Raw genomic sequence first — 26,894 nt, forward strand, 5'->3', positions numbered from 1 at the left:
TTTCCTATGACTTTTACTTCCCTCTGTGCACTTGTGTGCCCATTGGTTAGTTCCAATTTATTAGAGAGTACATGTGGTGTTTGTTTTTCCATTCTTGAGATACTTCGCTTAGAATAACGGTCTCCAGTTCCTCCCAAATTGCTGCAAAAGGCATTAATTCATCCTTTTGTATGGCTGAGTAGTACTCCATGGTATACATATACCACATTTTCTGTTCTAATATGTACTCTTCCTAGTCATCTTGACTTTTTCTCTGGATTTCTTTCCTACTGGTCTTTGCAAGGCTGCCTTCATTCAAATCCAGCATAAAAGTAACCTAAAAGAGGCTTTCTCTAACCACTTGACTTAAAATAGTCACCCAGTGACTATTCTATAAACCTGGTTTATTTTTTTTCATACCGTTAAATCACTTTTAGAAGTTATCTTGGTTTTTACCTATTTATTTATTATTTATTTATTGTCTTTCCATTACTAGAATTCAAGCACCAAGAGGGTAGAAACTTTGTCATATTCAGTACAGTATCCTTGGCAACTAGAATCGAAGTTAGAATTCTCAGAGACTATGAGGGTTCAGTAACTGTTTTCTTAGAAGATACACAAGACTTTGAAGATAATACTTTTAAAGCAAGATAGGCTGGATGGTAACTCGATTGGATGATTTCAACATCAAATATCCTTTCCCAGAGAGTACTTTTTTATGGTATAACATGACTGTAATAATATAAAAATATGTGCATCAGCAAACGGTGTGCTTTACAGGAATAACTGAGGACATAAAATTTCTGTATTTATTTATATTTAGATATTTTAGATTACTTTGAATATATTTAAAAGAGCAATGAACCTTTTATTTTAAAATGTTAATATTTACCATTGCCAGGAATTATATCCATTGTCAGTAAAATTATGATGAAAAATTTTAGATGTCAACATAATTATATGTGGAGATACTTAATTTAAGAAAAACTCCTTTGGGAGTACTATAAGCAAAAATGTTTAGATGGCATTGGATAAAGAATTTCTAATGTCCTGTCCAGTATATCTAGTCATCCAGTCTAAGAATAAAATGTAATCATTTCCTATCTTTCCTCATCTTAGCTAAGTCTTGTGGTATTTCACATCTGCCACCTTTCTTGTCTGTCATCCCCTGGCTACCCAGCCCAAGGGCAAGCTTTCATTATTTTTTATTTAAACTATTATTGTAGAGTCCTGATTGTTTTCCCAAATCAACTCACCCTCTTATCCCCTTGTAATACGCTATGCCAGATAAACTTCTCTTAGAACGACTCCAGTCTGTTCTTCATATTCAAAAAATTTGATTTGTTTTTTTGTCTAACAAATGAAATATAAATTCTTCAGTCAGGTAACAAGACCCTCCATTAGGGTTCACTACAAATATACTATGACCTTGCTACACTCCCTGGATTCTGTCTTGTCACCTGTTTCCTCTTCCCTCTTCCTAGAATACCCTCCCTTGTATTTCTGCTAGTTCAAATGTCATAGATCCACTTCCAAAATCTCTTCTTGATAATGAAGAAATGCTATATTCTGTACTGTGAAGTCCCATAATGTTTTGTTTTGTTTTGTAGCACATATTCTAGTTTACATTAGAGTGATTTATGTGTTTATAATATCTTTTCCCTATCAGACTATAACATATTGTGAATAATTGTAATTGTTTATTTTTTGTTTTCCACAGTGCCTTAACATAGTTCTTATACAAGAAAAGGTGTTCAGTAACTACATCTTCAACTGAGTTAAATTCCTTGACTGAAGGGGCACTTGTGTGTTGCAAATAAAGAAGCAGTCACTTCACTTTAGATAGGAGAAATTGGCATTCTGTTGTAAACATTTACCAGAAGTAACTTGTCACTTCTGCTTTCAGGTGGGCCACACCAGTGAGGCCAAAACTTTCCCCAAAGTAAATTTAGAATCTCTTTAACCATAGAGCAAATACTGAGTTCAATGATAATAATCCTAATTGTAATAGCAAGATTTTGTCTAATAGCGTTTACCAGGAACAATTCTAAGCACTTGACTTATATATATATTAACTCTTGAAACCCAAGAATAGTCATAAATCACATTTGTATCAATAAAGCTAAAATAGCTGTATCTGACTATCAATATTTACTGGCATTATATCCAATAATCCCAACAGATCTATTTGTTTAGTTATATAAAGTTACACATTTCAGGAAAGGAAGTATCTTTGATAGCAAACATTTAGTCCAGCTCTTTAATTTTGTATATGAGTAAACTAAAGCCCAAAACTGCTAGCTTCCTGAAAAATTTAATAGTAGATTAAATCTTATATATACACTAGCTTTTCAATCTATTATATAACTCCAGGATGTTTGCGGTTTGTATTTTGAAGGGTTTTAAAAATTCTAGTGAGATTATCAATGGTGGTTTTATTTATACCTTCTCCTTTTTTGAACTTGGTACCTTACATAATTTCAAACTGACAGAAGGATTGAATGAATAATACGAAGACTTCCTGTATACTTTTCACAGAGTCACCAATTGTATACATTTTTCGCCATTTGTTCGTATTCACTGTATGGATGTGTGGGGTTTTTTTCTGTACTATTTGAGAGTAATTTACCCCTAAATATTTAAGTTTGCATTTCCTAAGAACAAGGACATTTTCTTACATAATCACAGTATAATTATGAGGGAATTTAACATTGATATAATGCTTTTATCTACTTCACAGCTCATATTAAAATTTTTATTAGTCATCGCAATAATATTCATAGCCATTTTATGCTCCCTTGTTGAAGATAACACCTTGAGCTTAATTATGTGTCTTTAATCTAGAAGTGTTCCTCAACCTTTCTTTGGATACCACAGCCATGATGTTTTCGAATAATACAGAAGAGTTATTTTATAAAATGTCTCTCAATGTGAATTTGAATCTAATCTCATGATTATATTCAAGTTACACATTTTTGACAAGAATAGTACACAAGTCATACTCTGTGTTCTTCTCAGTGCATTATGTTAGAAAGCATATGATGTCAATTTGTTACAATATTGATGACATAAATTTTGATCATTTGGTTCAGATGGTGTCCACCAGGTTTAGCCACTTTTCTCTTTGTAATTCATAAAAAAATTTATGAAGAAATTCTTGAGACTATGTAAATATTCTGTTCTTCATCAAATTTTTACCCACTGGTTTTAGCATCTGTTCATGAATTTTTTAACTCTATTGTTACTTCTCATCTATTACTTGGCATTGTTAACCTAAAAGGAAGAAGCTAAGGCAAAATAATATAATTAGAGAATTTATTTGTGCCAAGCTTGAGAATTGCAACCGGGGAGCATAAATTCAATTTGCCTGATTAGCAGCAATTACAAGTGGATTTTTATTTTATTTTATTTTATTTTTTTATTTCAGGATATTATGTGAATACAAACATTTTGGTTACGTTATGAGTTTGCCTCACCCAATCTAGGAGTGGAGGCGTGTCCTTTCCCCCCTACAATGCTCACCACGTCCATTAGCTATGAGTTTACCCACCTGCATCCCCCCAACTCCCAATGAAATTACTACCATGTGAGCACCTTAGTGTTGATCAGTTAGTGCCAATTTGATGGTGAGTACATGTGGTGCTTATTCTTCCATTCTTGTGATACCTCACTTCAGAGGATGGGCTCAAGCTCTATCCAGGAAAATATAAGAGGTACTAGATCACCATCGTTTTTTGCAATTGAGTAGTATTCCATACCATATTTTATTAATCCACTCATGGATTGACGGGCACTTGGGTTGTTTCCACATCCTTGCAATAGTGAATTCTGCTGCCATAAACATTAGAGTACAGATGTCTTTATTATACAATGTCTTTTTTTCCTTTGGGTAGATGCCTAGTAGTGGGATTGCTGGATCAAATGGTATCTCTATTTTTAGCTCTTTGAGATATCTCCAAATTACTTTCCACAGTGGTTGTACTAATTTGCAATCCTACCAGCAGCGTAAGAATGTTCCAATCTCTCCACATCCGTACCAGCATTTGTTGTTTTGGTACTTTTTTGATAAAGGCCATTCTCACTGGAGTTAGGTGATATCACATTGTGGTTTTGATTTGCATTTCCCTAATGATTAGAGATGTTGAGCACTTTTTTATATGCTTGCTGGCCATTATTCTGTCTTCTTTTGAAAAGTTTCTGTTCATGTCCTTTGCCCATTTATTGATGGGGTTTGATTTTTTCTTGTTAATGTCCTTAAGTTCTGTGTAAATTCTTGTTATCAGCCCTTTATCCTATGTGTAGAATGCAAATATTTTCTGCCATTCTGTAGGTTGTCTATTCACTCTAATGATAGCTCCCTTGGCTGTGCAGAAGCTTTTTAATTTGATCAGGTCCCATTTATTTATTTTTGTTGTTGCTGTGATTGCCTTTGGGGTCTTCTTCCTAAATTCTTTGCCTAGGCCAATGTCTATAAGAGTTTTTCCAATGTTTTCTTCTAGAATTCTTATAGTTTCATGCCTTAGGTTTAAGTCTGTTATCCATTGTGAGTTGATTTTTGTGAGAGGTGAGAGGTGGGGATCTACTTTCAATATACATTATACATCTTTAGCCAAGTTATTTATTAATAATTCTTCAGAGCCTCAATTTTCTCATCTGAAAATAGTATTCCCTACCTCACAGAATTCACTACCTCACAGAATTATTTGCTGCAATTTTATAAATGGTATTATTTACTGCAATTTTAATAGTATGAACATCTTCCTTTTATACATAGGTCTCAAATGTGGTGTCTTTTCACGGTGATATATTTCATCCTAATTCTTGGAACTACTCATGGTGTCTTTCGAAATCGAAGACCTGCGAACCCTGAAACAGATATGAATATTGTAAGTTGTTAGGAGATAAATCTAAGCTGGTGAAATAACAGAGAATGCTACTCAAATTTTGAAGTTTTAAGTTAGTAGATTTATAGTCAAATGTATGTTTCTGCATTTATATATTTTGATATGGGTCAATTAATATTCCTCATCTGCTCTTCTGTAGCTTACAGTTCCCCCTTCAGACTTATTCTCCCTCTATGATGAAATTATATATAAATATATTCATAACTTTATGGAGGACCTATAAATTCTCTCTTCTATACAGTCACATATATACAAGTTTCAGATATAAGATTAGATATATGCATAGATATGTAAACATTTATGGATATACATATATTTTAAAATTGTATATGGGAGTTAGGTAAAAGTATGACTGACTTGTAAAAAAGAAAATATTAGTGGACTAGTTCTTGAGATATCTCTTTGAGGGCAGGGTATTTTTTGTTTGTTTTATTTATTCTTGAATCCCTAGTGAATAAGATTGCTGCTTAGTAGATGTTCTGTAAATATTTACTACCTGGATGAATCAGTAAATTTGTGCAAATGAAAATAGGTGTAAGTTGAGAGAGAATACCAAGGTTCATTATTACATAATGGGTTAGAAATGGCAAAACATCCAATTTAATTGGCTAACAATTTCATGCTAAAAGGTTTGCTTTTCCAGAAATTAATAAGGAATATTCCTCTTTGACCAATTGAAGGCTAAAAAGGGACACAAAATCTCTACCCATCCTTCCCTTCACCATCATTTAAAAAGACTCTTGAGTTTTTAAAAATTATACGCTATACCCATTGTATCTATCAGTCAGAGTTCAATCAGAAAAGGAGATACCTTCAGCTTTCCAAATAGGAAAGGTTTTAATTTAAGGAATTAGACACTTAACCATTGAAAAGACTTGAGTAGCAAAGATTAGGGTAGCAGCTGATCTTCATGAGATTAATAAGTGAGCAGAGCAGGGAGGTGGCTGCCAACAACCTCTGCTGCCCACAGCTCAAAGCAAGTGACTTCCAGAAATTGCAGGGAAACTACAATCTCAGCTACCTGCAGCACCTAAGCGGATGGTTCACAGGAACTCACCAGAAAGCTCCGTATACCTCACCTTTGCCCTCCTTCCCATCTGCCCACAATTGCTGTCAGAGAATAATGACTTCTGCTCTGCCACCCTGCAACTTTCACAAGACTTTACAGAATCTAGCCCAGAACCATCCTGGAAAGGAATTCTGGGAAATAAAACTGCAGCCATCTCTGCAATGATGATGTAATGATGAAGATGGTGTAGAGGAAGTAGAAAAGACACTGAGTTAACTGTGTGCAGACAATCTGGCACACCCATTGAGAATGGAAGTCTTGTGATTTTTTTTTGGCTTTGGTGTGTGATTTACAGATTTGAAGTTTGTTATTGATTCTGTATTGAGTGTTTTTCCTTTCACAGGCTTACACTGTTTGCACAATGGTAACAGATTGCCAGCTGATTTATTCACCCCTTCCCTGGATATTTGCTGAGCTCCTACTATGTATAAAGTGCTGGGGATATACTAGTGAACAAGACAGACAAGATCCCTGCCCTCATAGTCTTGCACTCTGATCAAAGAGTGTAAGACAGTAAAAACAGTGAAAAATTGAACAGGGTAATTTCTTTTTTTAACAGCTTTATTGAGGTATATTTTACATGTCATAAAATTCACCCATTTTCAATGTAAAAAAAAAGAAATAAAACGTTTGCTTTTTCTTTATCTAGAGCCAAATTATTTCCTACTGGGGCTACCCTGATGAAGAGTATAATATTGTAACCGAAGATGGTTATATCCTTGGCCTTAATAGAATTCCTTATGGGAAGACAAACAATAACAACAATTCAGGTAACATTCAATTGAAGATAGACTAGTGACTATTTGGAGCCTAAATTTCTTAACTTTTCCAGTTCTTTTCTGTGAATTTAGGACAAAAAAGGAATATTAAGATTAAGTGAACAGTTAACTTCTCATGTATCTTCCTGCATGCTTCAAGAAGAGAATTTGATTCTCCACTGGTTTTCTGTTCATAGAGTGGGTGTGGTAGAACACAAGTTGTTTCTCCCAGGTTTATTTTGTGGATCGCTTTGCTCATACATGTTGATTCTCTAGATTTTTTTTGATGACGGATTAAAAATGCTCTGAAATGCAGTTACATTATTATTCTGTAGGTTTGAAGAAAGGCTGGTAAAAATTTGCTTCTGTGCCTTCACAATTCTCTCCTCTAGTAATAGCAGAGGGGTTGGTGGCAGCCTTGTGGTTCTTTATTCCAACTGTAAAAATATACACACACACACACATATATATATATATCAGCAGAGTATGTACAAAATAGACTAGAATTTGTCAGAAGACCTGGGTTGTAATTCTAGATCTGCCACTTACTGGTAGAATATGTAACTAATTACTTTTGCTTATTCATATAATTGCCCAAAGAAAAGCCAAATATTTCTTTCTTTTCTCTTCAGATTTTCTCACTGAAAAAAATGTTTCTCATATTATATGGCACCCTCTGAAGTTCTTTTGCATATTAAAGTACACTTCAGAGAAGACATTAATTTGAAACAATCTAAGTCAATGTAATTTTGGATACTTATATCTAGTAGGCAGAAAATTTTAACATATATTTAACAAAATAACAGTAGTTATCCCTCAGGGTATGACCTCATTTTGCAAGTACCTTAATAAAATATTTAAAGTTAATTTTAAAATACTCTAAACAAGTGCTTTAGAGTGCTCTAGAAACAGAGCCCGAGAGAAGGATTCAGATGCATCTGATTTATTGATGGAATACCGTTAGGAGAAAGAAATGTGAAAATTAGGGTAGGGTAGAGAAGGAGCTAAGGAAGCATGTGTCTCAACTGGGGTCTAGCTAAAAAGTGATCTCAGAGGAGCTGAATTGCACTACAGAGATGGTCCCACCTTGAAGTGAGGTAGCTAGCTTTTTGCATTCCCATATCAGTTAATTATTGCCTGAAGGTTACCCCTAAAAGAAGATGTAATCTTCTGGGTGAGGAAATTCGCATTTGGCCAAGAGCAATTCTATAGAAAAAGGAGCAATAGTGAACCCTCAGGAAGCAACATTAAGGCCATAACTAGTACTCATAAATTCTCCCCTCCCCCATCCATTCTAGATTTCTCTACCTCTAAGCTAGCTTGCCTGTAAGCTGGGCCCTCATTCCTAAGTTTTTGTGCTTGTTTATGTACAGTTAAAATAGGGCATTGAGTAGCAAAAGATGACTCAGTGGATCACCTTAATACCAAATATATTTCTCCCTTTCGTCATTGTTTATCAGCAGCCCCACTTCTTTATGATAATCAGGGTAAATTACCCTTGCCAATATAGTGACTCCTTTCTCTGCTTCCTTCAGTAATGAGGAGCCCAAAATGACCAGGCAGTGGTCATAGCTGTTAATTTATTAGGATACTTACAATGCCTTGGTGGAAGTATTTTCTCTCTGGGAATCGGGGCCTCTAGATCTATATAGGGCCTAAAATTGTGAGGACAGGAAGTACTACTGGGAGTGATGGTGAGTGGGACCACTCCTGATCCCTCCTCTTGTTTCTCAGACTGATGTATTCTACTTATTGGGGAATCAACAATATATTATAGGCATTTGTTTAAGGTGTATATTAAATCCTAGAGGACAGCACTCATACTTACAGGATGTCATGTCCCAGATAGCATCTCCATTGAGCCTTCAAGGGTTGTTTCATTGCTACTCGGGTTGGCAGTGTCTTGATGGGAGTTTTATGATAGGACCAGTGGATACCATAGCCATGTGCCAATGGATGCATCTTCTTTGACATGAAGTGGGCCCCCTTTTTAACATGTATTATTTAAAATGTGTATTAGTATAAGATTTTTTATTATTATCTATACCTAAAATTTATATATTAAAGTGGGACATGACATAATTGCCTACTTGGTTATTTGAAAGAAATCCTTTTGTGAACTATATTAAAAGCTCTGACATATGATGGGATTAAACATTAGTAACTTACCCCATTTATGCAAACAACTGTAAAAATCTTCAAACTATCATACAGTAAAAGTTTGGATTTCATATAAGAGATTTTCATGTATATACTACAAAATTAAAAAAAAAATGATTCTTCATTTTTTTTCCAGTTCAGAGGCTTGTTGTATACTTACAACATGGTTTGCTCACATCTGCCAGCGACTGGATTTCTAATCTTCCCAACAATAGTCTGGGCTTCATTCTGGCAGATGCTGGTTATGATGTGTGGATGGGAAATAGCAGAGGAAATACCTGGTCCAGGAAACACTTGTATCTAAAAACGAATTCCAAAGAATTCTGGGCTTTCAGGTACAAATAAAATGAAGTAACATTTCATTTTATTTTATAAATGTATTAAGCTTTTTTTCCTTTTTGAATGAAATAAAATAGAATTTAGATCTGACTTTTTTCTCAATTCAGGATTTTCCATAGACTGTTAAAATTCATTTAAATTTTGGCATGAAAATTAGAATGCTTGTTTGATTTTGAGTTTCTCATTTTTCAGGAGTAACCTTTGTTTCTTATTTAGTACCTTATTGATTGACCCCATCCTTGCTTTAACTACTCTTCCTCTCTATAACTCGTATATTTTTTTCTAAATCACTATATTTAAAATATACGAATACCCTCTTTATAAGACTGCCTTGTTGTAGATATTTTATTTCTTTGACTTTGGGTTCCCCACAGAAAGAAGTCTCTATTCAGTAAGTACATTATAGCACATAACTTCTTGATTAATATCCAAAGAGAGTTGATAACTGCCTTTATTCATTTAGCTATTTATTATCTTCAAATGTTACCATAACATTAGTAGAAAGTGCTATATTTATTTTCCTCTTTCTTTTGTAGTTTTGATGAGATGGCAAAATATGACCTTCCAGCCTTGATTGATTTCATTGTGAAGCAAACTGGACAAGAGGAAATGTTTTATGTAGGCCATTCACAGGGCACTACTATTGGTATGCCAAGAAAGATTATTGATAATGTCTCTCAATTACATTTTGAGGTTGTAGATATACTTCTTAAGGTTGTGGAAAAGCTCTTAGGCCTCTAAGTGAAACAAAGCAAAACTGTGAGACAAACAGCATAGCAGCATGCCCTGGAAGTTTGCTTGCTGCTTTGATTCCACATGAAGTCTTCTGTAATCACAAAGAATTGATTGTAAATACAAGGTTGTTTGTGGCTTTGGTTATTTCAAATAGTATGAAAGTTAGATACCCATGTTAAGATCAAAGTGAGATATAACTGTCATTTGGAACAAATGGAAAAAATCATTTGTTCCACGAATAGAACTTTCACATTATTTTTCCTTTTGAGATTGTAGCATAGGGTTTTATGAGTGGGAAAGACTTGAAAAGGCTATATATGTGTTTGCATTTAGGACAGATCAAACTTAAGAAGTGTATAAAAATGGGGAAAGTTTTGATATTTAAAATTGACTAGAAAAGAACTTTAATCAGAACCTTAATACCTGTTTAATGCATAATAACTTTACATTCAGAAATAAATTCCCTAAGACCTAACATAATTCTCTTACATGATACTATACATTTCTTTACTCTTATTCTTTCTACTTTGCAGGTCAAAAAAGCCATTTAATAACAGAACCTGGTATTTAAAAAGTCTTTTCTAGACTGAACAGTATAATTTTCTCATAGGAATAATACACTTCCTACTAGAGAAAGCATGTTGAATAACAATCTAATCCCATATTCCATAGATCTTTTCTCTGATATATATTACCCATATGTCTGACTTTTAGTCCAAATTCTCATCAACTGTTCAATTACCTGAAACCAGGAATGCCTGAAAACTTAGTAATAAGACAAAAAAGGTAATGTGCCAGAATTTATTAACTTATAATATAATATATAATTCTTCGGTTATTTGAACTCAGAACCCAACCAAAGTTAAGTAAATAACCAATCAGAATAGAGATGTGTAAGTAGACACATTAGCTTGATAAGATAGCAAATGGGAAAATTACTATTTTCATATTAATCACTCTAAACTATCATTAAAATATAATGGTTAGTATCTGCTATATAATAAAGCAAGAAATTTTAAAAATTATTAAAAATAAATATCAAAATGATTTGACATTTATTCTCTCATCTAAAGTATAAGATTCATCTGTCTGAAAATTTCACTTATCTCATTTTCACCATTGCCAGTTATGCAAATGTTCAATATTATTCCTGATTTTCAAATTATGGTGTTACAAGTCTGATTTATTGCTAAATTATCTTCCTTCATGATATAGATATTTTTAAAATCTTAATTATTGGCATTATGTTGGGATCAATATAACGTCTCACATATTGGGTGGTCAAAAATGGTTGACAAATGAATTAAGACATGAATGACTGAATTAATTGTTCAGAGACTATATTTCAACTTATGTTCTCCATGTTGTCATCTCACACGTGCTAATATTTGCTTAAGAATAGCTTACTAATTTATATATTATTCTCTTTCAGGTTTCATAACATTTTCCACAATACCAAAGATAGCTGAAAGAATCAAAATATTTTTTGCCTTAGCACCAGTTTTTTCCGTTAAATATTTAAAAAGCCCTTTAATTAAGATGACATACAAATGGAAGTCATTAGTCAAGGTATATTTTACCTTTCTTTTGTATCAATGATAACCCAAGTGACAATGATGCTGTGCTTTCAAAATAAGAGGTCTTGACTATTTTTACACAGCCACATGTATGAATTGAGATTTTTAGTTCCATTTACGCTGGATTCTTGCCTTTATTTCTACAATAGAAATAAAGGAATAGAATTTTACTTACACCTTTAGATATCTCATTTTGAGAGAAAATCCAGCAAACTGTCTCTATACCCTGCTTCCAAGATTTTTCCTTAATTTAAACGTTTAAAGCTACTGTTAGTTAATTCCTTTGGTTATATTCATAGTGAACTCACCACATCATTTCTTGATTAATTATTGTGGTCTTCCAAATATGAATAAAGTAAATTTATTTTACAGGCTTTTTCTGGCAACAAAGACTTCTTACCTAAAACCTCATTTAACAAATTTATTGGTTCAAAGCTGTGTTCACTACAGATTTTTAATAAGATTTGCCTCAATACCTGGTTTATGATGTTTGGAAAGGACCCAAAGAACTTAAATATGGTGAGAACAAATTTTATTTGAAAAGCATTTTTGCCAATATTTGAAAAGAAGCTCTTAATAGTGCATATGTATGCCTTGTGTGTCATTTTGTGATTCATCCACATGTACTAGCAGTGAGATTCTTATCCTATCTGATTTTATGACTATGCCAACATTGTGCAACTAATTTGCATTAGCTGGGATTATTTTGCTTCCATATTTGTCTTGCTCTCTGTAAAGATTAGAGAGCAGCTGATGTGATGGGTATCTTTAGTAGCCTTTGCTACTGAGTATTAGTTTCCTGATAATTCTCATATTTAGGTCTTCCTCTATTCACTTATTTGTCATAACTCCTCCTATTACACCCTGGTTCCTAATACTCCTTTCCTTCCTTGTTGATCCTTTAATAATTATAATTAGTGCTTGCTAATTATCTTTAAGGCTGTTAGCATGAAGCAATGGTCCTGGAGTGAGAAACTGTCATGGTGCTCAAGGTACTATTACAAGACCTTTTAGATTGTGTATAGGTTCTTTTAAAGATATATGCATTCATTCTAAGGTTTTTAATCTCATTAAATTAAAAATCCAGATTTGCAGAAGCAATTGTGACATTTGGACGAGTGGCTTATTCTTGCACCTCGGCCTTTTAAGAACTTCTCATTGAGAACCAATTTTTATATCTAAAGAAAGAGGTTCTCTTAATTCCCAAACACATTTTCATGCCATAAGGACATGTTGATTTTTCCCATCTCAAGAAGCTCTTGCCTTATTCTCAGGCTACATAGACAATTACATAAATATGAAAGAAATGTTTCACAATACAAGAAATGAACTCAGTTCTCACCTTTTTTACCTGTAAAGGTGTGAGCAATGTACCTTCTGCCATAGAAGGCAAAAGGACTATTTTCATATTCTTCTGTCCATCTAATGTTATGCACCTACTATGAGATGCCTAGAACACAATAAATATGATCTTTATTTTTGCTTGCCTTATTCATTCATTCTATGTCTGGAGTAACATATGTGGCCCATACTATATTTTTTATAATTATACTGTGTTGTCTCTGAAAATTCCTTTTCTATGAATTACTACAACAGCTTATACTATGTTTTCCTAGCCTTCAAATTTGTGGGCATCCCTTCTGTATTACAAGTATTGTAAGTTGTAATATAGTGTGTCCTAAGTTAGCTGCAAGTATAGAAAGTTGGAAGTGGAAAATTTTTACACATAATGTATTTGGGAACAGTAAGTACGATGCTATAGTTCAGCTTGAATCAGTCCTCTTGAGCCTATCAGAATCTGTGGAGAAAGTAGGGTCTGGCTTGGAATTGCTTTACTAGAGCCAGTATGAAAAACCAAAAGAGAATCTTGTAGTTTGTAAAAAGGCAGTGAGTGGAATTAGACCAATGTCACTCAACTATAGGAAACCAACCAAAGAGAATTGAAAGCAAGCCATGATGCAAGGGAGAACAGGTGGTGAAAACTTTCATCAGTGTAACTTGGAAAATATGATATCAAACAACCAAGAATTTGACTTTGTCTAGTTTTACAATTCTTTAGTAATGGTTTAGAAAAATAAATTCTAACACTTAGAAATGAGCCTGAGTTATTTGAGTGCAGTTATCAAGGGTGTGTGGTTATGATGTGGATCCCTTTGAGGAACTAGAGTTCTTTTTTATCTTTCTGATAAAGTTGAAGCAGAAACTCTGGCAAACATTTCAGATTACTTGTGAACAGGCATGATTACTTGTGAACAGGCATGGTGGACATTTATGAGGCTACTTGTAAGCTCTTTCATCCAGAAGGATGGATAGAAGGATGTGCTTTGCGTTATGTAAGCCTCTGACCCACATTAAGGTAAATAGTAATGACTCACGATGGAAGGATATCTGGAATGTACCATATTGATTCATTATGATACATTCAAAAAATGTTTTTTTAAAAGACTACTTTTGCTTCATTGTATTTATGTGGGTCTATTTCTGTGCTTTTTATTCTGTTCCATTGATGTATTGGTCAATAGTTGGGTTCTGTTTTTTGATCCGTTCTGCCAATCTCTGTCTTTTAATTGGTATATATATAGGCTATTGACATTTAAGGTAATTTTTTGGTATAGTTGGTTAATATTTATGATATTAGTTTTGTTGTACATTCATTGTCTTTTTTTTGTTCTTATTGTTGTCTTCAACTCTTTTTCTGCCATTGTGGGGTTTTTATTTGGTGGGGGGAGGATTTTATATAATTCAGTTTTCTCTCCTTTTTGTAGCATAACAATTATAATTTTTTTAAAAACTACATTTAGCAAGGGCCTTTTTGCAGCATCATTACATGGTGAAAGGCAGAAAGGCAAAGAAGCCAAAGAGGACCAAACTTGCCTTTTAAAATGGCGTTAATCCCACCCATGAGGGCAAAGCCTTCATGGCGCAGTCACCTCCCAAATGTTCCACTTCTCAACACTGCTACACTGGCAACCACAATGGCAATGAAATTTCACACCCATTTTGGAGGGGACAAACATTGAAACCATGGTAGTTACCTTCTTAAGAGTTTTGTCTTACTTAACTAGTTGTCAAAGCTAATTTTTAGACTTTTTAAGGTGTGTATATTTCTCTTCAATTCTCTTTAATTTAGGGGACTACTTACCTTAGTAACCTACTGCCTAACATCGAACTCTGTAGCAGCCACACACACTAGTATCTATTGCTTCTGCCCAGTAAGACAGCCACTCTCTGTTTGGCAGTATTTCCCTACGCTACTTGGAAAAGTGCTCTCAGGATGAAAGCTGGGACTAATGTAAGGTTTGCTTCTTATGTTTTTCTTCTGTCAAGGTTTATATCCCATGGTGATTGCCTTCCAATTTCTGTAAAACTGCATAATTATTTTATAGTTTGCATCTGATAACATCTAAAAATATTTGAGAAATTTTTTAAAATAATTTTTTTCATTTTTGTTTGTTCTTATATAGTACCTCTCTCCTTATATGCTTTTCTTTGACTGAGTGGGGTTTATTGATTTTGAAAAATCATCTTTATATATATATATTTAAATTTCAGACTATTATGGGAGTACAAACACTATGGTTACATATATTGCTTTGCACTGCCAGAGTCAGAGCTACAAGTGTGCCCATCCCTCAGGCAGTGTGCACCACACCCATTAGGTGTGAATTTACCCATCTTATCTACCCACCTCCCACCTGCCCAACACCCGATGAATGCAACTTCCATGTGTGTGTAAGTATTGATCAATTAGTACCAATTTAGCGATGAATACCTAGAGGTGAATACCTATGCTTGTTTTTCCATTCTTGTAGTACTTCACTTCAAAGAATGGGCTCCAGCTCCATCTAGGATAATACAAGAGGTATTAATTCACCATAGATTTTTATAGCTGAGTAGTACTCCATGGTATACATAAACAACATTTTATTAATACACTCATATATTGATGGCGATTTGGATTGTTTCCACATCTTTGCAATTGTGAATTGTGCCGCTATAAACATTCGAGTGCAGATGTCTTTATTATAGAATGTCTTTTTTCCCTTTGGGTAAATACCCACTAGTAGGACTGTTGGATCAAATGGTAGTTCTAGTTTTAGTTTTTTGAGGTATGTCCTTATTACTTTCCATACAAGTTGTGCTAATTTGCAGTCCCACCAGCACTGTATAATTGTTCCTATCTCTCCACATCCATGCCAACATTTGTTGTTTTGGGACTTTTTTTTTATAAAAGCCAATCTCACTGGAGTTAAGTGTTATCTCATTGTGGTTTTGATTTGCATTCCCCTGATTAGAAATGTTGAGCAAGTGTTCATATGTTCATTGGCCATTAGTCTATCTTCTTTTGAAAAGTTTCTGTTCATGTCCTTTGCCCACTTTTTAATGGGATTGTTCAATTTTTTCTTGTTGATTTTCCTAAGTTCTATGTAGATTCTAGTTATTGGCCCTTTATCAGATGCGTAGCATGCAAATATTTTCTACCATTCTGTAGGTTGTCAGTTTGCTCTAATGAAAGTTTCCTTGGCTGTTCAGAAGCTTTTTAATTTGATCAGCTCCCATTTATTTATTTTTCTTGTTGCTGTGATTGCTTTTGGGGTCTTCTTCATAAATTCTTTCCCTAGGCTGATGTCTATAGGAGTTTTTCCAACATTTTCTTCTAGAATTCTAATGTATTCATGTCTTATGTTTAAGTCTGTTATCTATCATGAGTTTATTTTTGTGAGAGGTGAAAAGTGTAGATCCTGATTCTGTCTTCTCCATATAACTATCCAGTATTCCATCACCATTTATTGAATAGGGATTCTTTTCTCAGTGTATGTTTTTGTCTGCTTTGTCAAAGATCAGATGAAAATATGAGGATAGTTTTATATCTGAGTTCTCAGTCCTGTTGCATTAGTTTGTGTCTATGTTTTGTGCCAGTACCATGCTGTGTTGGTTACTATAGCCTTGTAGTATAGCTTGAAGTCTGATAGACTGAATCTTCCTAATTTGTACTTTTTGCTTAAGTTGCTTTGGCTATACAGGGTCTTCTCTGTTTCCATATGAAGTGTACAATTATTTCTTCTAGATATGCAAAAAATTTGGTATTTTAATGGTGATTACATTGAATCTGTAGATCACTTTAGATAGTATAGACATTTTAACAATATTGATTCTGCTGATCCATGAGCATGGTATGGTTTTCCATCTGTTTAAATCCTCTGCAATTTCTTTTTTCAGTGTTTCATAATTCTCCCTATATAGGCCTCTCACTTCCTTAGTTAAATATATTCCCAAATATTTAATTTTCTTTGATGTTCTTGTGAAAGGTATTGCATCTTTGATTCTTGGCTGGACTATTATTGGCATATATGAAAGCTACTGATTTGTGTGCATTGATTTTGTATCCTGAGACTTTGCTGAATTCATTTATCAAATCCAGGAGTCTCTTGGTTGAATCTTTGGGATTTTCTAGATATAATATCATATCATAAGCAAAGAGTGATTGTTTGATCTCTTCTGCCCACATTTGGATACCCTTGATTCCCTTCTCTTGTTTGATTGCTCCAGCAAGAACTTCCAGCACTATGTTGAATAGAAGTGGAGTTAGTGGGCATCCTTGTCTGGTTCCAGTTCTAAGTGGGAATGCTTTCAATTTTTCCCCTTTCAGTATGATGTTGGCTATGGATTTGTCATATATGGCTTTAATAATTTTGATGTATGACACATCTATGCCTATTTTGTTAAGAGTTCTTATCAAAAAAGGGTGCTGAATTTTGCCAGTGCCTTTTCTGCATCTATTAAGAGGATCATATGATCTTTGTTCTTGCTTTTATTTATATGGTGAATTACATTTATAGATTTGCATATGTTGAACCATCCCTGCATTTCTGGGATGAAGCCTTCCTGGTCATGATGATTATTTTTCTGATGTGCAATTGAATTCAGTTTGCTAAGATTTTATTGAGAATTTTTGCATCTACATTCATAAGGGATATTGGTCTGTAGTTTCCTTTTTTTGTTGTGTCCTTTCCTGGCTTTGGTTTGAGGTGATAATGACTTCACAGAATGATTTGAGGAGGATTCCATCCTTCTTAATGTTGTGGAATAATTTGTGCAGTATAGGTACCAGTTCTTTGTAAGTTTGGTAAAATTCAGGTGTGAACCCATCCGGTCCAGGACTTTTTTTAATTGGGTGATTTTTTTATTGTTGCTTCAATTTGCTTGATATTGGTCTGTTCAGGAATTCAATTTCTTCCTGATTGAGCATAGGGAGGTTGTGTGTTTCTAAGAATTTGTCCATACCTCCACATTTTCAAGTTTTGGGGCATAGATATTTTTATAGCATTCATAGATGATGTTTTACATTTCTGTAATATCAGTTGTGACCGCTCCTTTTTCATTTCTAATTAAGCTTATTAAAGTCCTTTCATTTATGCTTCTGGTCAGTCCAGCAAGAGACCTGTTGATTGTGTTTATCTTCTCAAAGACCAACTTTTTGTTTTATTAATCTTTTGTATAGATCTTTTATTCTCAATTTCATTTAGTTCTGCTCTGATCTTGGTTATTTCTTTTCTTCTGCTGGGTTCAGAATTGGTTTGCTCTTCCTTTTCCAGTTCCTTGAGATGATTCATTAGTTTGTTGATTTGTGATCCTTTTGCCTTTTGGATGTGGGCATTTAAGGCTATGAGTTTTCCTCTCAGGATTGCTTTTGCTGTATCCCACCAATTTTGATAACTTGTGTCCCCATTATCATTTACTTCAAAGAATCTTTTGATTTCCATCTGAATCTCCTCCTTGACCCAACAACCATTCAGCAATAGATTGTTTAATTTCCATTACTTTGTGTAGAGATGAGTGTTTCTGTTGGAATTGATTTCTAATGTTTTTTCACTGGTCTGAGAAGATACATGGCATAATGTCTATATTGTTATATTTGTTGAGGTCTGTTTTGTGGCCTAAGATGTGATCAATTTTAGAGAAAGTTCCATGAGCTGATGAGAAGAACGTATAATCTGTGTTATTTGGGTGGAATGTTCTGTAGATGTCTGTTAGGCCCATTTGTTCTAGAATTCTATTTAAGTCCATGGTTTCTTTGCTTATTTTCTGCTTGGAGGATCTGTCCAGTTTTGTCAGTGGGGTATTTAAGTCCTTGGTTATTATGGCATGGCTGTTTATCATTTTGTTTACATCAAACTTGATTTGCTTTATGTATCTGGGTGTTCCTGTGTTGGGGGCATAAATATTTAGTATTGTTAAGTCTTCTTGTTGAATTTTTCCCTCCACCACTGTATAGTGACCATCTTTGTCTTTCTTTACTGTTGTTGCTTTAATGTTTATGTTATCTGATATAAGAATGCTACACTAGCTTTCTTTTGTTTTTCATTTGCATGGAAAATTGTTTCCCATCCCTTCACCTTGAGTCTGAATGAGTCCTTGTGGGTAAGATGCATTTCCTGGAGACAGAAGATACTTACTTGGCTTGTATATTTTTATCCATTCAGCCAGCCTGTGTCTCTTCCATGGGCAATTCAAGCCATTCACATTTTTAAAGAAATGTTAGTTCATGTATTTTATTAACTCATATACAATTACTTGTCTTCTAGTTTGTTGAAGCAGTAAGTTAGACAACTTTTTCCACAATAATGTCTACCAAAGTGGCTGGCCATAAAAACTCCAGCACCACATTCATCTGAAGGACACTCTCGATGAGCCATTCACATTTGTTGAGAGAACTGATATTTGGGGTGGAGTTCTGTTCATCCTGTTGGGTGGACTCTTATTGTTTTGTTTTACCTCTCAAGCCAGTGTGGAATCAGGGTTCTGGACTTTAGCTTTGGGTGATTTTACACTGGTGGGTGTCTGTTGCACTGGTCAGTGTATAATGCAGGTCTGTGTACTTCCTGCAAGGCAGGTCTGGTCTTCACAAATTGTATCGGTAATTGCTTGTCTCGGAAAGTATTTATTTCTCCCTCATATAAGAAGCTTAATTTTGTGGGATAAAGAATTCTAGGCTGGCCATTATTCTGTTTTAGAAGACTGAGAACGGGTCCCCGGTTCCTTCTGGCTTATAAGGTTTCAGTTGAGAAATCTGCAGTTAGTCTGATAGGTTTTCCTTTGTAGGTTACCTGCTATTTTCACCTTATTGATCAAAGGATTACCTCTTTCATGTTTAGTTTGGCCAGGCTAATAACTATGTGATGTGGTGATTGTCTTTTCACATTGAATCTCCCAGGAGTTCCGTGTCCTTCTTGTATCTGGATATCTAGATTTCTGGCTAGGCAAGGAAAATTTTTCTCAATTATTCCTTTGGATAGATTTTCCAGCCTAGTGTATTTTCTTCTTCATCGTCAGGGATGCCTATGATTCTTGTTTGGCCTCTTTACATAATCCCACATTTCTTGTATGCTTTGTTCATGCCTCTTGTTTCTGTATCCTTTGTCTTTGAGTGATTTGTTTAGCTCATAGGTGTCATCTTCAAGCTCTGACATTCTTCCTTCTGCATGATCCAGCCTATTCTTAAGGCTTTCCACTGTGTTTTGTAATTCCTTGAATGCATCTTTCATTTCCAGAATTTGTTTGATTTTTCCATAATAATTTGATTTCTTTAGAAAACATTTCATTCATTTACTGCATGGTTTTTGTGGCTTCTTTGTGTTGGATTTCTATTTTCTCTTGAACTTCATTGAGCTTTCTTACAATCTATATTCGAAATTCTTCATCTGTCATTTTAACCATTTTGTTTCAGTTGGTATCCATTGCTAAGGAGCTAATGATTTCTTTGGGGGGGGGGGTTGCTCTGATTTTTCATATTTCCTGAGTTCTTTCAGTGATTCTTTTTCATCTGGCCTCTTGGTTGGGAGCTGGGGGTGCTAGGGCTGGTTTATGGCCCAGTCTCCAAGTCCCATGGATTGTTCTCTGACAGTGCTGGGGAGAGGAGCACTGGTCCTGAATTGCCTTAGGGGTATTTTATCAAGTTTGATGAACCTCTTGGGTTACCTTTGACCTGTTTTCTTCACCTCTTCCCAATGGAGTGTAGTGAGTTTGGTCCCCAAGCTTAAGCTCCAAGCTGGTGAATGGTACTTGTGGGTATGAATCCACTGCTCCCTAATAGCTTGAGATGGAAGATACTATGTTTAGCTATGGAGTTGTTCCTGCTGTCCTTGATTATAGTTTGCATGGAGGAACCAGTTACTGAGGTAATCTATTGTGCCTGTAGTAAGCTCTCATCCCCCAGGTAGGGTATATGAATACCCCAAGCTTTGGGAGGGGTCTTGTAGCTCCCAGGCGTACCGTGGACCCTGCTCCCCACTGAGGTTGGGGGTAGCTGGGGTGTCAGTGGTTGGGTGTGTGGGCTTCTATGTGGCTCGGAGGTTGCTTATTTGGCCACTAGGGGGAGCCGCTGACATGAAGTTCAGGGCTATCTCGCCAAGCTTGGAAGGCCGCTCCTGATGGGAGGGGCCCACTGTGCAACTGCCGCGCCTCTAGCCGAGTTTTTCCATCCCTGTCCACAAACCCGGGTACTTTTCCCTTCGATTGTTGCACTTGTGTTTCCTGCCGACCCAAGATGGGCTCTCAAGCTTCCCCACAGTTCGTGTGTCTAGCCCACCGGCACGCGTCTCTGCATGTCACTGGCAGATAGGGGGATCTCTGTGCATCCCTTTTCCACCACTAGACCTGAAGGCAAAGCAGGTGGACCTCTCTATACCCAGAAGTCTCCACCAGGGTGACGCTCCCACCAGGGTGACGCTCCCACCAGGGGAATAGTGGCAGCTCCAGGAACTCTTGGTTCAAGCTGAGCTCCCTATTAAAGTGAGTGGGGTGGGGGCAGCTGCTCTGATTCAGCCTGGGGTACCTGAAGCATTGGACATTTGATTGCCATGGGAACCAGTACTTAGCAAATTGAGTCACATTGGCACAGCAAACTCCAATGTGGCAGTTCTCTGGGATAAAGGAGAGAAGGAGCTAACCCACAGAACCCTCCTCTATTATGCTCCTCCACATCCTCCCAGTGGGCACGAGTTCTCACTTGCTGCCCAACCCTGGAACGGGGATCTCTCCCCCATGCCTCCCTGCCCCGTTGTCTGTGCTGTCAGCAGGTGAATGTGCCAAATGCCTGTGGGCAGGAAGACCACAATCTGAGGTTGCCCTGCCTGCTGGGGATGGAAATGTGCTCACTGTACTAGAAGCAAGTCACTCAGCAGAGAGAACTGTAGCAGCTGCTATGGTTTTGATAAGGGGGTTGTGGAATTCCTGCACCATTCTTGAGTTGGTAGGGGGCACCCATCCATCCTCCTCACCAAGCCACGGCCCTCTGTTCCAAGCTGCAGCAGCAGCTATGCTGACCCAGGCAGGCTTAGCTGGGAATGCGCTCTGGGAGTGTGCTCCCATTGCTCGAGGCAGGCTCAGCTGGGAGTACACTCTTGTTGCGGGAGCCACCCTACTCCCAGCTGAGCTTTTGGTGGTGGTTATGGGGTGGGTGTGGCCACACAGCTATGAGCGTTTAAGCCAAAATTACTTCCTGGGATGCCAGGAGTGGAGGAGGTGCAGAGGAGGAGGCAGCCAGATGCAGGGATGCTGACTCTGTGGTCTCTCATGGCACTCCCCCATGGGATGAAAGCCCTGTGTCCCATTGCTGGCCTGAGGCACCCAGGTGGGGGAAGGGGAAATACCTTTATCCTTTCCTGGGGCTCCAGAACTGCCTGGAATTAGTTCTCACTGATTACTCCCTTCTATCTTCCTCTCTCGGCTGCTCAGTTCTTCCTGGTGGTGTTCCCTGACTGCACTGGTGTCTATCCCCAGGATCCACTTCTGAGCAGTAATCACGCTCTGCTCTCCTCATTCCAATCTTCAACTCATCTGTTCGGAGGGTCCGACAAGCTTTGTCTGTAGTCGGCCATCTTGACTTCTCTGAAAAGTCATTTTTGTTAATGGTTTGAGTAAAAAGACAGGTCCTTTTTTCTTCTTCCATACAAGAATATATTTGTTTTTCAAGGCACCTGAGATCACTTTGAGATCATGACCACTGTATATCTGGTTCACTGATTGAGGTTTTCAGGGACTTACTTAGGCAATGAAATTTAGATTACAGATTGGTATTATGGCTTTACTTTGAGCACTGTAGGATCTGAGACCCCAGTTTATCATGAAGAGTGTTTCTTTTTTTAAATCTTTCAACTTTGGCAGGTCCTGGGCTTTGATTTTTGTTTTCTTCAACAAGCTAAGCTCTCAAAGTGAAACTTCGAATTCTCTGAGATTGGCAAATAACCTTAAGGACAAAGTGGCTTTGGTGCTTTGCTAATTTGGGGGGGGGCGGTTCTTCATTTGTTTTTCTCTTCAATTTATCTGGGTAACTTTTTTCTATCTTGCCAACTCTTTAATGCTTTCAAAAGATGTTTGTGTGTATGTGGGTGATGTGCACGTGTTTGGGAGTGTAGTTCATCACTTTTGTTTTCAATAGAGGGGGTGATGGACCAAATAACCTAGAAATCCAATAATAGCTTCTACATTCATGAAAAAATTGTACAATTTGATGAGTACATTTGTGTATTTAATTATAATTTGATTTGTTTTTATTAATATTTCTTTAACTTTACTTGAAATAATTTAGTTCAATAAATATTGAAGATTAAGCTTTCTCTGATGGAACTAAGTATAAAAATGCTTTTTTTTTAAACCCCTCAGAGTCGTTTGGATGTGTATTTGTCACATAACCCAGCAGGAACATCTGTTCAAAATATGGTCCACTGGAGTCAGGTATAACTTAAAGTTCATTTCAATATGATTTGATTTACAATACTTGTAGTTTACCTCATCATTCTAGGCATCATGCCTTTACCATAGAATGATAAATTTAGAAAGATAAAATAAAATTTTTATATATTTGTATAATTCTTTATGGTTTAAATATGCATTTAAACTATCATAATCTATTATATCTTCTAAACCTAAGCAATGATCAGAGCAATATAAATATCTGTTTTACAAATGAGAAAATGTCAAAAGAGTAGACTAGGGTTCATCTGCTTATCAGTTCATCACTTTACTGTAAACTGTTCATTAGTTTACTTACTCAACAATACAAAGCTATTCCCTTAAGAGAAAAAGTAAGACTGGAACACAGTTCTCCTAATACCTAGTCTGAAACACTTTCACTAGACTACACTTTCTCTTCTGGTTAAGTCACGAGCTCTTTGAGGACCCTGAACAAGTTTTTTTCACTTTTGTATTTCGAAGACCAACAGTTCTTGGCATATAGTACTCAACTAATATTTGTTCAACAAATGATATTGATAAAGGAAATATCCAGTGTGAATATAATCTTAATGTTGAAGCCAGGATAACATAGTAGAAATAACACTTTCCTGAGATCAAAAGACCAGACATTAAATCCTTTCTCTGAAACTTAGTGGTAGTGTGACATTGAACAGCTCATTTAACCTTTCTGATTGAGTTTCCTCAATTTTTAAAATGAAATTAATAATTCTCTGATCTAAGAAAAATATGAGAATTAAATAGGATAATGATTATGAATGTTAATTAAGGTTAATAAATACTAGATAAATTTAAAGTATAATTAAAATATTGGATAAGACTTTCTTGTTTACAAAATGTTTCAGTCTACAAAGTAACTATTTTGATGTAAATTATTAAAAATCTTTATTATAACTTATCTTTAGGTAAGATAACTTATCCTTTCTTTTCTGTTGATGGCTAGACCAGGAGAATCTAAGCAATCTTTGCATTTATTCATTCATTGTAACAATATTTATTGAGTACCTACTATGTGCCTGGTACTATTCTATGCTTATGTGATGCATCAGTGAACAAAACAAAGGCTCCTATCTTCCATAAGCTTACATTCTAGTAGTAGGTATATAGACAATAAACAGTAAGTATATGAAATATATAAATTATTATAGTATGGTAGAAGGAGATAGAAACTATGGAAAAAATGGGGTTAAGGAGTAGGGAAAGTGGATTAGGCATGCTGGGGACTGAGATGTACTTTTGAATAGAGAGGTCAGGCTTCAGTGAGATGGTGACATTTGAGAAAAGATTTGAAGGAAGTGAGGGAATTAGCAATGTGGGTATGTGGGCTGTCTTAGTCCATTCAGGCTGCTATAACAAAATACCATAAATTGGGTGGTTTATAAACAACAGAAATTTATTTCTCACAGTTATGGAGGTTTTATCTTAGAAAGTCCAAGATCAAGGTACTGGCAGACTTAGTATCTGGTGAAGGCCTGCTTTCTCATTCATAGATGGCACCTTCTAGTTGTGTCCTCCCATGGTGAAAGGGGCAAAAGAGTTCCCTTGAACCTCTTATAATGGCACTAATCTCATTAATAAGGGCTCTGCAGGGACTGTAGTAATGAAGGTTTATGATATGATCATAGGGTGAATGGTTGGTGTAGGGGGGAGGACAAGATCATTGAAGAATTCAAGCAACTTAGAGGACAAATTTTTGGAATGCTTAAATCACTAAAATAAGGCAAGTATATAGTTTTAGAAAGAGTAGCAGTGAGTGGGAACAGCAAAAAATGGTGATGTAATTGAATGGCATAAAATTCAGAGTTTGGAGTTTTAGGGAGGAGAAAGTGAGAATTGTCTAGAAGAGGGACTAATGAGTCATATTCTTTAGATTTCTTCTGTCCCCACCTCCCATCCTTACCCTATCCAAAGGAAAGAAAGAACAAAGCCCACCTGCATAAATACCAGAAGACCCAGTACAAAGGAGGCATATGTGCAATGCATACCTAACTTGCATCAGCTGCCACTGTAATGAACAAGTGATATGGTCCTATTTTTTGTTTCTCTTTCAGCTTTTAAATTCTACTCACTTGAAAGCTTATGACTGGGGCAGACCTGAGCTAAACTTGATTCATTTTAATCAGGTACATAAGTATGTATAAACTAAAAACTCCTTCCCTTCATGATTGCTTCAGATGACTTTGCTATATAGATCAAGGATCATCTGTAAATCCCCAGAATACAATAACACAGTGAGAAGAACCAGTAGTTGAAGATAAATTTGATTTGGATCCATATCACCACATCCAACCAAAGTGGCTTTTCCATGTTTTCTATGTATTTTAACAACAAATATCCTGGAAAAGTCTAGAAAATTTGACAATCAATAGAAGAATTCATCATTCCTCAAGAGGAAAAATATTGTGTTTGTAATATGCATAGTTCTCTACTCAATTAAATAAGAAATAAAAAGCATAATATATTATTTTGACCCTAAAACCAGTTATTCTGTTTGAGAAGATAAGACAAACACATATAACAATCAGGAAAAACTTAGAAGTCAATGATAATGTAGTAAAAATTGTATGATTATAATAACAAAATTCTCAAAGTATTAGAACCCAAGTCTGTCTAATTTGAAAGTTTATACTTTTTCAGCATAGTTTACTGCCTCAGCTAACCTCCAGGCCTGATGTGGTCTGGTCATGTTGAAGTCTGAACTAAAATTTGAAGATCAAATAATGAGATCAGAGTTGACTTTGACTGCCAATATTTATAATTTATTGATAAACACATGGACAGTAATACAGCCACAGAAATTACTTTCATGTTTTATAAGTAGTACTGAAATTACGTCTGTGAAATGTTTGAATACTTGGAATTAGAACAAACTATCTAATTTTGATTTATGTATGAGTTATTTCCAAGTAAAATCTGTAATACTTATTCATTTTTTCATACTTGAAAAAGCTGAAATACGTTGAATCCGTTAGATTTCAATTCATCACTTAAAAATTAGTAAATAGAACCTCCTAATATATCACTTCCTGTGGAAACTTATTTTACTCATTTATTTTTAGACAACTCCTCCATCGTACAATGTGACAAATATGAATGTGGCAATTGCAACTTGGAATGGTGAAAGTGACTTGTTGGCTGACCCTGAAGATGTTAAAATTTTACATTCTAAAATCAAAAACCACATTTACCATAAAACTATTTCTCACTACAATCATATTGACTTTGTGTTTGGATTAGATGTCTATGATCAAGTTTACCATGAAATCATTGATATTATCCAAAACAATCTATAATGAACTATGGCACTCTGTGTTTAAGGATCTATATTATTACAATTAAAATCCAATTATTTTCCTTAATATGTATGTTTTTTCACTTTTAAAATAAAGTATGTAATTTTTACCTTTACTTTCTCATTGCCCCTAGGCCCTCCATTCATTAAAACAGTGGCACTTAACATCTCAGGGGAAATAGAAGATTATAAATCAGTCCAAAGAAGTCTTCTGAGTTTCAAATTTAAATAACTAATATCAGAAGCAATAATCCTTAACATTTTCAACAGCAAGAGAGATTTTTAAGAAATTTTTTCTTCAAAAGAACATGAGCTTATAATATATTA

The 26,894-nt window shown here is 35.5% G+C and overlaps 1 protein-coding gene across 2 annotated transcripts; it reads left to right on the forward strand.

Annotated features, from left to right (window-relative positions):
- The first annotated feature begins 4,856 nt into the window (after positions 1-4,856).
- LIPJ (lipase family member J) lies at positions 4,857-26,568 on the forward strand. Of its 2 annotated transcripts, XM_069460769.1 has the most exons (9): positions 4,857-4,865; positions 6,602-6,722; positions 9,007-9,205; positions 9,746-9,855; positions 11,377-11,513; positions 11,894-12,040; positions 23,186-23,257; positions 25,327-25,398; positions 26,335-26,568. In XM_069460769.1, exons 1-9 carry the CDS (start codon positions 4,857-4,859, stop codon positions 26,566-26,568), a joined length of 1,101 nt encoding a protein of 366 aa, XP_069316870.1. The 2 variants fall into 2 exon arrangements, with proteins under 2 accessions (XP_069316870.1, XP_069316871.1); XM_069460770.1 differs by lacking the exon at positions 11,894-12,040.
- The last annotated feature ends 326 nt before the right edge of the window (positions 26,569-26,894 follow it).

Source organism: Eulemur rufifrons, chromosome 28, assembly GCF_041146395.1.
Source record: "Eulemur rufifrons isolate Redbay chromosome 28, OSU_ERuf_1, whole genome shotgun sequence".
Lineage (NCBI taxonomy): Eukaryota > Metazoa > Chordata > Mammalia > Primates > Lemuridae > Eulemur > Eulemur rufifrons.